Below are 13452 nucleotides of genomic sequence, written 5' to 3'. Positions count from 1 at the left end.
GGGCATGGTGACTCATGTGCGTGCAATTCTTTGATGAGTGCTTACTCAAACTTTGCCCTGTAGTGGCTGCACCGTATTATTTTTCAGTTTATGTACTCCCTCGGTAGCAGAATCGGACTATTAATCATACCCAACAACGTGTAACACACGAAGTGGTGAACAGACATAATGGTGGTTTAGGTGCTGAGACTTCCAAAGTTTTTTGGTTTATGCCACACCCGTTGCCACGGGACGTGAAGAAGTCTCAGTGCTGTAGCTCCTGCCAAGGACGTGCCAAGAGGTTGCAGAGCGGCTGTCGTTTTGCTCTTTCTATGTAAGTGCGGATGGTGGCATATTTTGGAATAGCTTCTATTTTTGTGCACAATACGCGTCACTTACTGTAGCCAAAATAGAAGCACGGCACTTTACTTGTGGGATTTCAAGGGTTTAACTAACTGCTAGATTAGGACATGGGGAGATGGGATGGTATATTTTGCGAAGACCTGGTAAAAAGCAAGATGTTGAACATGTAATATACAAGGTTAAGCCTTCACGGATATCAGGCATAAGAACCCCCAGTACTACACGTTGTAGCCTACACTTGGCAGCAAGTTGTACAGTCTGCCGGAACGTGTGGTAGCGGGTGAGTTGGTACCCGATGAGCCTCCTGGATGCTCTGGAAAACACAACATTGGCTTCACACGTGAATTCCACGTCGACAGCAATGACGTTTACGTCTTAAGCATGCCTGGCCCAAGAGAGTGAGCAGCGTACTGAGATTCTTTTTCTCAGGCATGTTGACGCTTTGCGCCCAGGTAAAAGTAAGGAGTTGCTAGCATCGCGAGTTTGAGACCTGCGTGGTGGTTTCATTAGCTGGTCTTTCCAGTATGAGATGAAACTAATATCTTGAAGTTTTAAAAGCACTGGTGGGTTGGTAGTCCTTCGGTACATAGGTTTGCTGCGCAGAATAGCCTGATCTTTGCGGCAGACGGATTAGTGCTTGTCGTAATCTAGGGCACCAGGTAGTGTCAACTTGGGTTTGGAGCTTGAGGAGCGCGGTTCGAGACATGTTAGTAGACATTCTATGCTAGCAAGCTGCATTGAGTGTGAGTACCCCTACTGCCCCTGTCGAATTAGTCCGCACTAGGATTCGAGTGTACATTCTTTATTTGTGAGTGTCATTCATTGCAAGCCTGCTGATGCCTCGCGTCGCATTCGGGGTGACTGGATTACTGTGAGAGAATTCTTACAGTGGATTAATGCGGTCTTGAGATGAAGCTAGCTTCGTTGTGATGTTTTTGTGTTCGCTGCATTCGGTTTTAATTGACTTTTGTGCCTTGTGTTGAGTAGCAAAATGGTGACGACAAGCTGCCTTTCCCTTAGATGCATGCGAAAGTCCTGCATCTCCGTTCCATTTGCACAAGAGATATACAAGCTGGACGAAGTATGCTAGAGTAGATATATGTATCATAGGGCTCGGCGTGTAAAGTGCGGACATGAGCAAGACCTGCCATATGGCGGCTGCAGGCATTACCGGTCTTCTGGACAAAGCACTCATTGACTGAGCACGCATGGCGTACCCTTTGAGGGCTGATTGCACTATTGATAGTCTAAACATTAATGCTGCTGAATAAATGTCATATCTCACACTGCGTGCTGGCCCTTTGTTGTCATGTTGCTTGTTCAAGCCCCAGCTACTACGATAACAGGCTGTTTCCAGGGCACCATGTAAAATCGTCCTTTGCATGGCTAAAGGGTGCTCTCCGGCGATCCCAATTCTGTTCGTGGGTGTGTATCTTGACTACTGCTCTGGCACCCTGGATGATCGAAGCTCATGCTGATGCTCTGGCTATTTGCCCGTTTGCATTGGGCAGATATAGGGTGTCTATAAGGCAAATGCATTGCTTTAGATGAAATATGTGCATACGCACAGCTCGTTTGAGCCTGTGGTATCGTGGCTGGCGCACCTGGTACTAGAACACGGTGTGTGGAACGGAGGAGTGGGACATTAAATAGTCGGGCTATTACACAGTATTTTGTTACTGTCAGGGGCCGCTAAGAATCTGCCCCACACTTGTAAACAAGCGTCCTATATTCCCATATTATCAGATGTCGGTACGCAAGTAGCTAGGGCTGCCGTGTATAAGATGTCTTGAGTTCTGATTTGTACGCTCTTTAGAAAATTGACTCCTTTGCATCGCTAATCACAGCTCTTTGATATTCACCTAAATGCAGAGACGACCGCTTTGTGCTATTGGTGCAGTTGGCTGTAGCAGCCAGCTTACAAACTGTCTTGCGTTAGCTGGTAAGTTTGCAGGTGCCTGGACGTCCGTGATACGGTGTGAGGAGACAATTGAGAGAGTGCCGGTAAGGAACTCCAAGCCCTGAAGCATCGCTGCATTCCGCAGTGCGCGCGAAGTCTCTGACTTAAGGGATACGAATACTTTGGTTACTGTTAACGGCCTGCCAATGGGGGGGGGCGTTTGGCCATGGGTCACCAACAAGTGAAGGCAAGTTTTTTGACGTTTACTACTTCGTCCTAAATAGTCGATATACGAAGGATATGCAAGCAGAATTGATGCAGATAGAAAAGACAAGAACCGTTTTAAAACAGCAAGTGCGATGGTCACTTTTATGCTAGAGTTGCCACGAAAGTTTCCTCGAATTATCGGGAAGGGCTGGTGCCTAGAACCAGGCTTGCTTTCGGTGGAGTGACTAATGTGCTGCACTTGCGTTAAAAATGAATCTAAAGAGTACTGCCTTTCGTTTTAATGATGAGAGGTTTTGGTTTGGTTGTGTTGAGAAAGGCGGCATTCTTGATGGGGGGGGACTAAACCCTAAAACCCTAAACCCCTAAAAATGGCATACAACCGGGAAAATCCAACGGCAGTCTGCATGTCGCAGTCTAGCTACTGCATGAGTTATAGCGTTGAGAAGGTTTTTTGCTCATCAGGTGCCGTTTGAAAGGTGGTCTATATATAGGGAGATGTTTTAAGTATGCAATATTACCAAAATTTCCGTTGACGGTTGTAAACATAAGTTGAAACAATGCCCCCAAAATGCTGTATTGTGGTCACGAGTGATGCGTTTATTCAAGTGCATATGGGCTTACGCCTCAGGAGAATTTCATATGACTCTTAATTCCTTGTATCCACACGTGTGTCATGCCAAGCTTTGTTTTCTGATGGATATTCCTAGGTGGTGAGCTATACCTGGGTCTCTAGGTGGTCGTGGTCACAAGTTGTTCACTTCTGGGGCAAATCCAGATCTTTCAATACGTGCATTTTCAACTTATCAGCCACCACGGCACATCTATTTGCATTCCTCTTACGACCGAAGGCATCCAATTAGCACCCTTGGCCGCAGGTGCACCACACAACCATCTTAGCTCCATAGAAACTTTTGGTTGTATACGAAGGCATGCGTATGCAAGCGAGTATCTGCATCGTTTGCGTGAGCTCTTTTGGGGTCCAACGCTTGAGAAGTACTCTTCAGGAGGTACTGTCAAAGGTGCTCGTTTAGAGTATTCATAATAGTATGCACGTTCTCCCTTGTGAGTGTACGATATGATGACAGCAACGTCTGTGTCCCCATGCAGACAGTCGGCGTCTTCAGCACCGGCAATGAAGGCGTGATTTCGAACTGACCAGGCTACATATGAATCTTTTTAGTCTGTTCAGCTTATTTAGCATGCAAACACTCTGAACATCGTGCACTATGTTCATAATTCACGAGTTTGTTCGTTGCTCCTTTGGTCATCTGGGGAGTTCTGAAAACCAACTAAAGATGGTATGCGCGAACGATGCTAGTAGAAGCAGGGTGATGCGGTCAAGGGAAGTTAAGGGTGTCGATGCGTAGAGAACGACATTTGCGATTGTGGGTTCAGATCCATACGACAGACTGGTTGAGCACTAGGGCGATCCCGTCTTACAAGGTAGCGTCTTGGCCTTTCCTTTCGTTGCCATGAGTAGCTGTTCCATCCAGGTCCCGTAATGCAAAAGTCTTTTTAGGCTCAAATCATATAGGGTGTTCATGCATGAAGGTTGGCAATGACAGGTTTAGAGGCCAGTGTGAGTACATCTATCAAGAGGGATGGCCAGCATTCCGGGACGGGTCAAATTTGCAGCCGATAATTATTACAGATGCGTGCTTTGTATTAATATCACAGCTGCTGCTCACCGAGAGCAAGGATCCTGTGGAATAGCTAGAAAAGATGTTACCAACCGAAAGTTAAATGGCACACGAAATGAGACACTGTAGTGCTATCAACAAGGAAACAGCTTGGCTCTACTTGCTACTGAACCTCGAACATTACTTTTTTCCGCTGGGTGGTGTTACACCACCTTGCACCCACCATGACCACCAATGCAAAAGTCTAAAGCAACTGGCAAAGAGAATAGCAATTATCACATATATTAGGTAGGCCGTATGCGTGTTAAATTTTCACAAATGTAATGCTTGCTGCTTCAAACTCGCATTGCTGGCACTGCACCGTTTATATCACAAGCAAGACCAAATCGTGATATTAGGGGAAATGTGACTCAAGCGCCTATAAGGAAAAATATCGCCAAAGCAACATGGAAGGCCTTGTGATAATCGTACCTTCAATTGCATGCCAATAATGCTATTAGCACATATTAGAGACTCGAGGGTGCGTCTAGCCCTGGTGTGCTGGTCGACGAGCTGGCTGTTCACTTCATTAGGCAAGGTAAGACAAAGTATCTGCATTGCAGTCAAGCAGGCGCATGCAAAATAAGGCCCAATCAATGAGCATATTATAGTAACTGGATGGCGAGAAAATAGCAATGAGCCCGCAGTTGCCACCCCAAAGTGCAACACCTTGCGCCCATTTCGTCGTTCCCCTGGCATGCCTAGCCTTTTCGTTCAGGTGTACTTACCACGTACTACAGAAATCTATACACATCTTGATTACCGCAAATTTTTTTGAAAGGCAAATCTGTATCACAGACTCAGTAGAGCAAAGGGCTACAATTGTCTATGTAACAAAATGCTTCTACACTTATGAATGGTGACTTACATAGTCCCCGTTAACGTATAATTAGTGAGCTTTGCTCTTATACCTAAGACATGTTTGTAGGACAGATAGTGTACTAAAGAGACTCCTAAAGGGCCTATATACTGCTTCAGTGGGGCAAAGAGAAAGCCCAAGACTTTAGGATCACCGCCTGTGTTCATGGAGTGAAGCAAATCTGGTACCAACTCGTACCGTTGCATGGCACATGCTTCTCGTAGGGTAGGTAACAAGCCCACAAGTAGAGTATGGTATTAAGCATCAGTGCTTCATCCTTGATATTTTTATACACCCATCAACAAGCCTACTTGTTTATCGAATCCAAACAACCAGCCATCCAAAAGTAATGTCAAAAGAATTATCATGATGGCTATAAGGTGGTTCTTTTCGTTGGCTACCACCAGTATGGTCACTCGACGTCCAACAACGTACTAGAGGCACCTCATAGTCGCCGAAAACTTGCACTTTTGCGCTTGCAGAGTACATCCGTTTCCAACCGGACAAAAGCCTACACCAGAAAATCGAGGTCCCTGAGCAACACTCCACAAACATATTATTTATCTCAAGTTAGAAAGCCCTCATGCACTGTGGGCAACAGCGCAGGATGCGTCGAAGACTTACTAACTGTTTAAAAGGCTTTTCGTCCATATTTTACATACTTGCATTCAATATCTTATCTCCGGTCGTGACAAAACATTCTCGTGAGAAAAACTGAGTCACTTGCACTGAGCTAAAGCGAGACAACTAATGTTCGATTCCTGAGGCCCTCCTAAACACTGCGTAATTTCAAAAGGTGAGAAATCATGATGCTGAAAGACGGTCTGTAAAGATATGTGCTTGCTTTTAGTAATGCGTCACAAAAAATCAGCACAACTTTACTCTGGATGGCTGTTTGCCGCTATGCCGATAGATTATCCTCTAAGCTCAGTGTGGACAAGATTTTTGAATTATATGGCTTTCTGATGTAGCTGCCTGCAGGGTGATTCGCAGCTCTATTTGGTTTACACCGCTAGTCAGCATGAACGGTACTACAGCCGTTGCTTCGTGACTGTTTTTTCCTTTCTGCATATTCTCTGTCCGAAAAAGCTACCCTTAGCTATGAAATTGCCTTAATACTGCTTGCTCCCAATTTCAAAGGCGTACTCCACTCTAGAATTGAACCCGAGCAGCTTGAGATAGGCTGTTTCTATATTTTTCCTTATGGCTGCTTCGGAGCTTCAAAATCAACTATGCTGCATGCATTGGCTGCACTTGCATGGGGCAAAGGATGCATAAGGCACGCAACGGCTGCTAAAGCATTGCCTATTCTTATAACCCTTTGCACATTATTTTACTTGTTTACTCTTGTCCCGTAGCGAAGTGCTCACAGAGTACGGCGCTCCGGCGACAGCTAGCCACGACGTTGCTGAGGTTCAAGTTAATTTGCCACCTCGTTTGTTGCTATCTAATACGTGTGCCGTTTTCCTCCTATATATACTTCTAGCAGACTATTCCTTATTTTGCCTGTTCATTCGCGGAGTTGCGCGAGTTTGTGCCCACATGGGGAGTGGTGATGGTGTGGGGATTCGTCGCAATCCTGCACGGAGTTCGCTTGGACAAAACAAGTGTAAAACACGAACAAATGTTTCTTTAATTAGTGGGAGAATTCGCGGTGGGCTGAGCGGCACTTCGAAAACTTATACCACAATTAGTTATCTTGAAATAAGATTGGTAAAGAAGGCGGTGTTCCGCCTGGCTGTTCATAAAAGCGTACTTATTGCAGAAAAATGACGCAAGAAGACATAATGTGTGCTTGCACGCTAGCTTCTAAGCAAAACTAGGAATGAATATGCAAATTGCTATAAGAATCCGGATGCGCGCACCGTAGCTGTCCTATTCATATGTCAACTCTATTGGGCGCTAGTAGGGAAAGAAGGGAACTCTTTTCAGGAATAATCAGCACCTTTCGATCAAGTTTGTGTTTACCCTGGATTTAAGTGTCTCTCTACGGAAACTTTACATGATGCGTTATATTAGTGCCACTCAAGAGTAGCGCCCTGTGCTCGAACGACATTTAGCTAGGCCTTTAGTCCTCCGGGAAACGCACCATATTAACGCAAACTCCTGTTTGGTTTCCCCAAAATTTTCCATTTGAGAAGTGTTTTGTTGTGCTTACCGTCTTGATGGACCTGAGCGCTCCTCCTTGCTCTTCGGACCAGCGCAACTGTTCATTTACTTCGAGCTCAAAGTTAGATGCATCGTTAAATAACAATACTCTGGTAGAAGGAGTCAACCAAACAGTTGAAATATGTAGTTATACTAAAATTCCACGCCAGAAGCAATCAAAATATTCTATCGTCCTCCGCAAAGCTGCTCCCTTCCTCACTGGAGCTTCGGCATTTAACATTGTGCCCCGAAGGGGAGAACCATAGACTTCAGCACTATCTAGGAATGGAGGTACAACAAAGCACATCTGCAGTCAATCCAATAAACACATGGAAGCATGCTGTTGAACCTGAAACTGATTTTGGAGCCACTCTGTGTAGATACTGACTCCCGTCAGTCACTTAGTGACCATTACTATGTCAACCTTTTTGCGAAGTGAGATTAGCCTAAAGCCTACCTGCACGCTCCTTTGAGGTATTCTCATGCAAAATATGCATGCATTTAATGAGAAACTTTTGTTTTCGTATTATTTACAAAACCGAGGGAGCGGTTGCCATCTAGAGACTGACGCCACAGCTCTGAACTCAGTGGCGCGGTTGAATCTTGAAACTGTCACGCCGGATGGTCTCTAAAAGCTGATAGTGCAGAAATTTAAAACGAGCTGTGAAGAAGCTGTAGCTCCATTAAGTTTCCTTATCTCACTCGACGGAGACCAGCTAGTGGCTTGATAATGTCCAGGCTTATGCATGCGGTTTCGGCCTAGCCCGCGCACCAGCATTAATGGAAACGTTTTTCTGCGCATCGATGCAATCCGGTGCATATTATCTGAGCTGTGAAATAAAAGAGGTACAGCGGCTAGAAAGCAAGTTTCAAGCGAATCCCACCGGTAACCCAATAGTGGTTTCTGCAACAACGGGCGCACATGCTGCTCATTGCGCCGTTCGTAATAACATATTTGTAAAGATGGATTTTATGTATGAAGGCCGTTATGCGGGAGTTTTGCTGCATCCCACTTCGTTACCTAGCAAGTGCGGCATTGTAGGTGACCTCGGGGCTAGCGCTTTGCCCTTCTTGGCATATCTCAAAGAAGCAGGGTTTTCTTATTGGCAAGTACTTCCAGTTGGTCCTTGTACATATTCTGAATCGCAGCCGGGTTGTCCATATTTAAGCTCAAGCTCTTTCGCACTGAACCCATTGCTGGTTTGCCCTGTTGGGCTTATCTCTCTTGGATTAGTTACAGAGCAACAAGTGGAGGAACTGGTGGAAAAGTGGCGGGTCGAACAACAGCAGCGAAGGCAAAAAAACATTGAACTTAATTCTGATAGTGAATCAGATTTTACATCTTTTGTTGACTTTCATGTAGCGAAAGGTTATAAAGATGAATTGCTTGCCCTTGCGTTTGAAACATTTAATAAGATGACACCCTCAGCTGAGTATGAAGAATTTCTCAAAAGCAACAAATTTTGGCTTGATGGATATGTTATTTTTGAAGCTATACAGGCAAGACATCCTCAGGCTTCCTCTTGGCTCGAGTGGCCAGAAGAGTATCGATCCTATCGAAGCCTCCTAAAAAATAAGCCATTGCTGCAGAATCTGGAAACGATTGAGGAAAGACAAACGCCCGATATTTGCGAAAATGCATGTCCAATAGTACAGTTGCTACCCAAATTTCACTGCTTTGTACAGTTTGTACTTGCTCAACAATGGAGTCAGCTGCGCCAACACGCTAATAAAAATGGTATTAAAATAGTGGGCGACATAGCATTTTATGTTAACATGCACTCAAGCGATGCGTGGAGTAACTCTGAGATGTTTGAAATAGACTCAGCTTCCAACACGCCACTCTATGTGTCTGGTGAGACACAGAAGCACAATCCACAGCTTTAAGGCCCCATGCTGCCATGCCCTCAGCATTAACCAACAGAGTATGTTCACAATCGGAGCGGACACTCTGTTATGAAACTAATGTGCATTTGTAAGTTTTTGATTTCAGGGGTCCCTCCAGACTATTTTAGCGCCGAAGGGCAACTGTGGGGACATCCTGTTTACGCGTGGGATGCCCACGCGCGCACCAACTTTATTTGGTGGACTCGGCGATTGGCAAGTAGTTTTGAAAAGTTTGATGCCTGTCGTCTTGATCACTTCCGGGGCTTTGAGTCGTACTGGAGAGTTCCGTATGAGTTTGCTGTAAAGCATAAAAGTGCAAAAGAAGGAGAGTGGGTGCAGGGACCTGGAAGAAAGCTTTTTGACGCAGTTTTCAAGAACATGGGGTGGGAGAACCCTAGAATAAACGTAGCTAGTGCCTACTCGGAGGCACTTGCTAAAAGCTCGAAGAAGGCATCAATTAAGAAGTGGCTTGCCCGTTTCCACAATAAGGGCTCTGCTGCCAATGCATTGCTTACCAACAACTCTGGAGCTCAGCATTCGTCCATGCCACAGCTAAGAGGACACATCGTTAGATCTGCTCCATTACTGATTGCGGAGGACTTAGGGTTCATAACTCCTGAGATTGTGGCTCTTCGGGACAGATATAGCATTTTTAGCATGCGAGTCATGCAGTTCGCGTGGGACGACGAGGAGAAGGGGCTGCGCTGCGAGCACTTGCCCTACAACCACACGAGGGATTGTGTAGTATACACTGGAACGCATGATAATGCTACCTCCCACTCTTGGTGGAAAAATGCTTCTGATAGGCAGAAGGAACACCTCTCGAACTACCTTGGTGGGGCTTCCTACATAAGGAAACCAGGTTCTTTCCATTCTTATGGCTGGCTCTGGCACGGGGAAGGTATCTGCAAGCATTCAGCATGACGTTTTTTTCATGGAGCAGAAGCTTTATTATCATAAACACGCACGCGATGCTTCCCTTCTCATTGCCTGTAGCCCCTATAGCAGTTTCATATTATGCTAGGCTTTTTATGGTGGTCCGTTATTCAGGTTTGAAGGAGGAACCGCCAGCATCATCTATCCACTCAGTTCTGTCGCTTTTGGCCCTTCTGAGTGTAGCCTATCTCGTCATTCTTCCAGTGCAAGACATTTTAGGTCTTGACGATCACAGTAGATTCAATTTGCCAGGGGTTGATAGCCCTAAAAATTGGAGCTGGAAACTCAATACTTTGGAAGGACTATACGCCGAAGAGAACCTGCATCCACTCCGCCACATGCTAACTCTGTCGAATAGATGTTCAAATTAGGAATAAGCATTAAAGGTGCACCGCCATGCAAATGCTGGCTGCACGCAGCGCGAATTAGAATGCGACGTTCTGGTCGATCCATTCCGTTCCTGAGCTAAAGAACGCTGCAAACAGATCCAATTGCATGCTACTGAATACGAGACTACGACTACTCTATATTGAGGAGCGTAAAAGTTAGGCGACTGGAGTTGAAAGGGTTTGGGCAGCTGCACAGTCGGTTATGACGCCCCTGCACGTTCGTCAAGCCTTTTTGGAGGGGATCGTCGAGACTTAATCTTTCTACCATGACATGAAAGGGCTATCTAGTGTCATTGACCTTGAGGAGAAGCAAACCAATGTCATGACACAAGCCCATGCCTATTCGCGTGCCACTAGAAGGCCTCACCGGCCCAATATGGCTTTCAGCGCGTGAGGTGCTGCAGTCACACAAGACTTTGGCTGAAAGCAGACGATCACCAGGTTTATCTACATGGTAATGCATCGGGCACTTTCAGCACAACGGAAGCAGTGTAAGCTTTTACCCTTTTAATCGCTGTCTTGGCCCTATTACTTTTTAAATTAAAAAGCATGTCCATGCTCTAATGCAACGGCTGGAATGTTTCCAAGTAAGACTTCCTTATGTCATACGAAGTCGGCTGCAACGCGACCTATTAAGTACAAGAAAGCCCTCAGTGGCATATTATCTGATCCGCTTCTTCCTCCACCACAGCAGGGGCCATTTGACTCATTCGCATATCCGTTCTTCATTGATCAGTGTTGTGCCAAGGATTGAGAAGAGACTACTGTTGTCGGCAGCTCTGTTCCTTGTCCTGGGCAGATCTTATCTCCATCCCATGCACGCTTTACCTCAACCTGTTTGCTTTTATGCTTAGAATGGTGACCCGTTTGAGACTGGCACTTGCCACATTTCTTGTACAGACTCGAATGCGTAGTACTTCACGGTACACTCCCAGATACATGTGTACTGTGCTTATTTCCTTGTCCTCCACTACGGCGAGCTTATTTTAAAGTTTTTCATACACCTTATTGAGCGCAACTTGCAACTCTGCTGAACACTAAGAGTGTTGCCTACTTGATAGTAGGTCTAGTCTCCTGCACAGTTCTGTGAGACTAATAATTAGTGGCAACTACTTGCTTCTCTGCACACTCAGAAGTGCACATTTGCGCACCCAGTTTACTTCACCGCCAAGTATGGCTCTTACCTATTTACTTTCACGCGGTAGTTCTCTACGGAGAAGCGTCTCTGCTGCACACCTGCATCTCGCGGAGTTGTGCTCATAGTTTCTGCATTGGCACTTTTTGGGGTATCCTGCCCTCTCAAAATGGCGAAAACAACATCCTATTTAGAGCCTATGCTAGCTGACTCTTGTAGTGGTAGGCTTGAGGTCATGGCGTGTGTTTGCGGCTTATATCAGCCGCCGGGCCATCAGACGTATACTCTCATGCATTGTGTACACGAAAACCGCCTGAAATTTTCAGTAGATGACAAAAGGCGAGCAATTTTTGATTGATATCACACCTTTGAGGATTGGTCACGCAAATAGGCTTCACATTCGTGCAGTTAATCAAGTGTTTGTTGCTCTAAGGCTGCACGATTAAAGACGACTAATGTGCACAATGGCCTATGTTTCCTCGCCAACAATACTGTATACTACTGCCAAAAAGGCCTTAAACCGCAGAAATACAGCTAGTCGGTTAGTCTATACTTTGAATGGGTCGGTGTTTATTAGCGGGCTAGCCTATTGTTCTCAATCGTGAATTACCAAATGCGTCTCGATTTTCCTCCTACCTGACCGCAGGCGCGTAAGACTGCGCGTACACAGATCAAACTTGCACCTTTTGCTAGTTTCCTAAAGACCTAAACTGAGCGATGTAGCATAGATATATCCCGAATATGTTACGTGCGACCGGGTCATGCCCCCATATTAGATATTTTGCCCTTTCTCACCTGGCTAAGCACCAGTTTGCGCACGTGATCACTATATCTTAGACTGCTCTATGCAGTACTTTAGAGCAAAGCTAGCTAACCGATTAAAAGCTTATAATAATGCGTAATGCGCGATAGTTTAAATGTGAGTCCTGTTGGACACCCGGATGGACCCCAATCCCCTGCTGCAACCTTCAAAGCAGTGAACTAGAAGGCACCACTTTGGACTTCCATAACTACTGTTGTTGAGGTATATTGTCTTCTTTCTTGCCAGCTACAATCAAAATATTCTATTGTGGATTAGTGCCATAAAGTGCTCAAGGTACGCTAGATGGTTTATGGCTACACGAAGTAGTTTTGCTGTTTTATCAGCCTAACAGCTCAATCTCCAAAATATACATGCTCTACGGTTTACTACGACAGAAGGAGACGTCTCGACGTCCTCAGAATTGGATTCGTAGGGGTTGCACCAACCTACTGCCTGCTACTGTCTCGTCTGGGTTCGCCATCAACGCTGTCAGGCATTTCGATAAGCAGAGCGCTACCTTGTCTTTGAAATTGGCCCCGGAGAAACCACGAGCAGCATCCTCGCTCAAGTGCCTTCCCCTCAAAACAAATGGGTGCGAACAGAGGTAGCGCAAGTCCTTTGTGTGAACTCCACTGAAAGCCACTACACGCTTTCCTTGCGGCCGTTGAATGTAGGGGCATGACTAAGCGATGCAGTATTTTTGGCTTTTGTGAAGCACGCAAAGTGAGGTTGCCCTCGTTTTGCCGGCCTGGGGTCATCCGCCCTTGTAATACTGATAAATTCGCTTCACGCCATTCTCCGTGCCACTTCGGAGGCAAGCTACCCTCTTGTCTCTCTCCTCGGCAGTGAACCATTCATCCTCTTTTGACCAAAGTCAACGCTTTTGTGGGGAAGGCGTTTTAGGCACTTCAACTCAAGTGTAAGCAGGCACCGAGGGCTCAAATAATGCGATTGAGAAGCACATAGAACAAAAGTCGTGAAAGGCAGTCAGGACAACAGGGAAAGGGGAAGGCATCTGCTCCATAGAACGGCCCCACGGGCGGTGTTTCACATGTTCTCCTTTCAACACATCATCATCGTGTTAAGGGTGATGGCAGACGTGCCTTTGCATGTGAGGGACAAGGCACACATAGATCCGAGCTACAAC

General features: G+C 45.8%; 1 protein-coding gene across 1 annotated transcript; it reads left to right on the top strand.

Moving 5' to 3' along the window:
- The first annotated feature begins 8119 nt into the window (after positions 1-8119).
- On the top strand, positions 8120-10350 carry LOC34618623 (4-alpha-glucanotransferase). The gene is made up of 3 exons (XM_026337597.1): positions 8120-9011; positions 9150-9794; positions 10091-10350. Exons 1-3 carry the CDS (start codon positions 8120-8122, stop codon positions 10348-10350), a joined length of 1797 nt encoding a protein of 598 aa, XP_026193382.1.
- The last annotated feature ends 3102 nt before the right edge of the window (positions 10351-13452 follow it).

The sequence above is a fragment of the Cyclospora cayetanensis genome, unplaced genomic scaffold (assembly GCF_002999335.1).
Source record: "Cyclospora cayetanensis isolate NF1_C8 unplaced genomic scaffold, CcayRef3 CcayRef3_contig_192, whole genome shotgun sequence".
In the NCBI taxonomy this organism is placed as follows: Eukaryota; Apicomplexa; class Conoidasida; order Eucoccidiorida; family Eimeriidae; genus Cyclospora; species Cyclospora cayetanensis.
The sequence above is the reverse complement of the archived record's forward strand: the minus strand, read 5'-3'. Positions and strand labels throughout refer to the sequence as shown.

Coding starts and splice junctions, on each gene's coding strand:
- LOC34618623 (XM_026337597.1), top strand. CDS start 8,120: ATGGATTTTATGTATGAAGGCCGTTATGCGGGAGTTTTGCTGCATCCC. Junction 9,012..9,149: donor CACGCCACTCTATGTGTCTG/GTGAGACACAGA, acceptor TTTTGATTTCAG/GGGTCCCTCCAGACTATTTT. Junction 9,795..10,090: donor GAGGGATTGTGTAGTATACA/CTGGAACGCATG, acceptor TGGTCCGTTATT/CAGGTTTGAAGGAGGAACCG.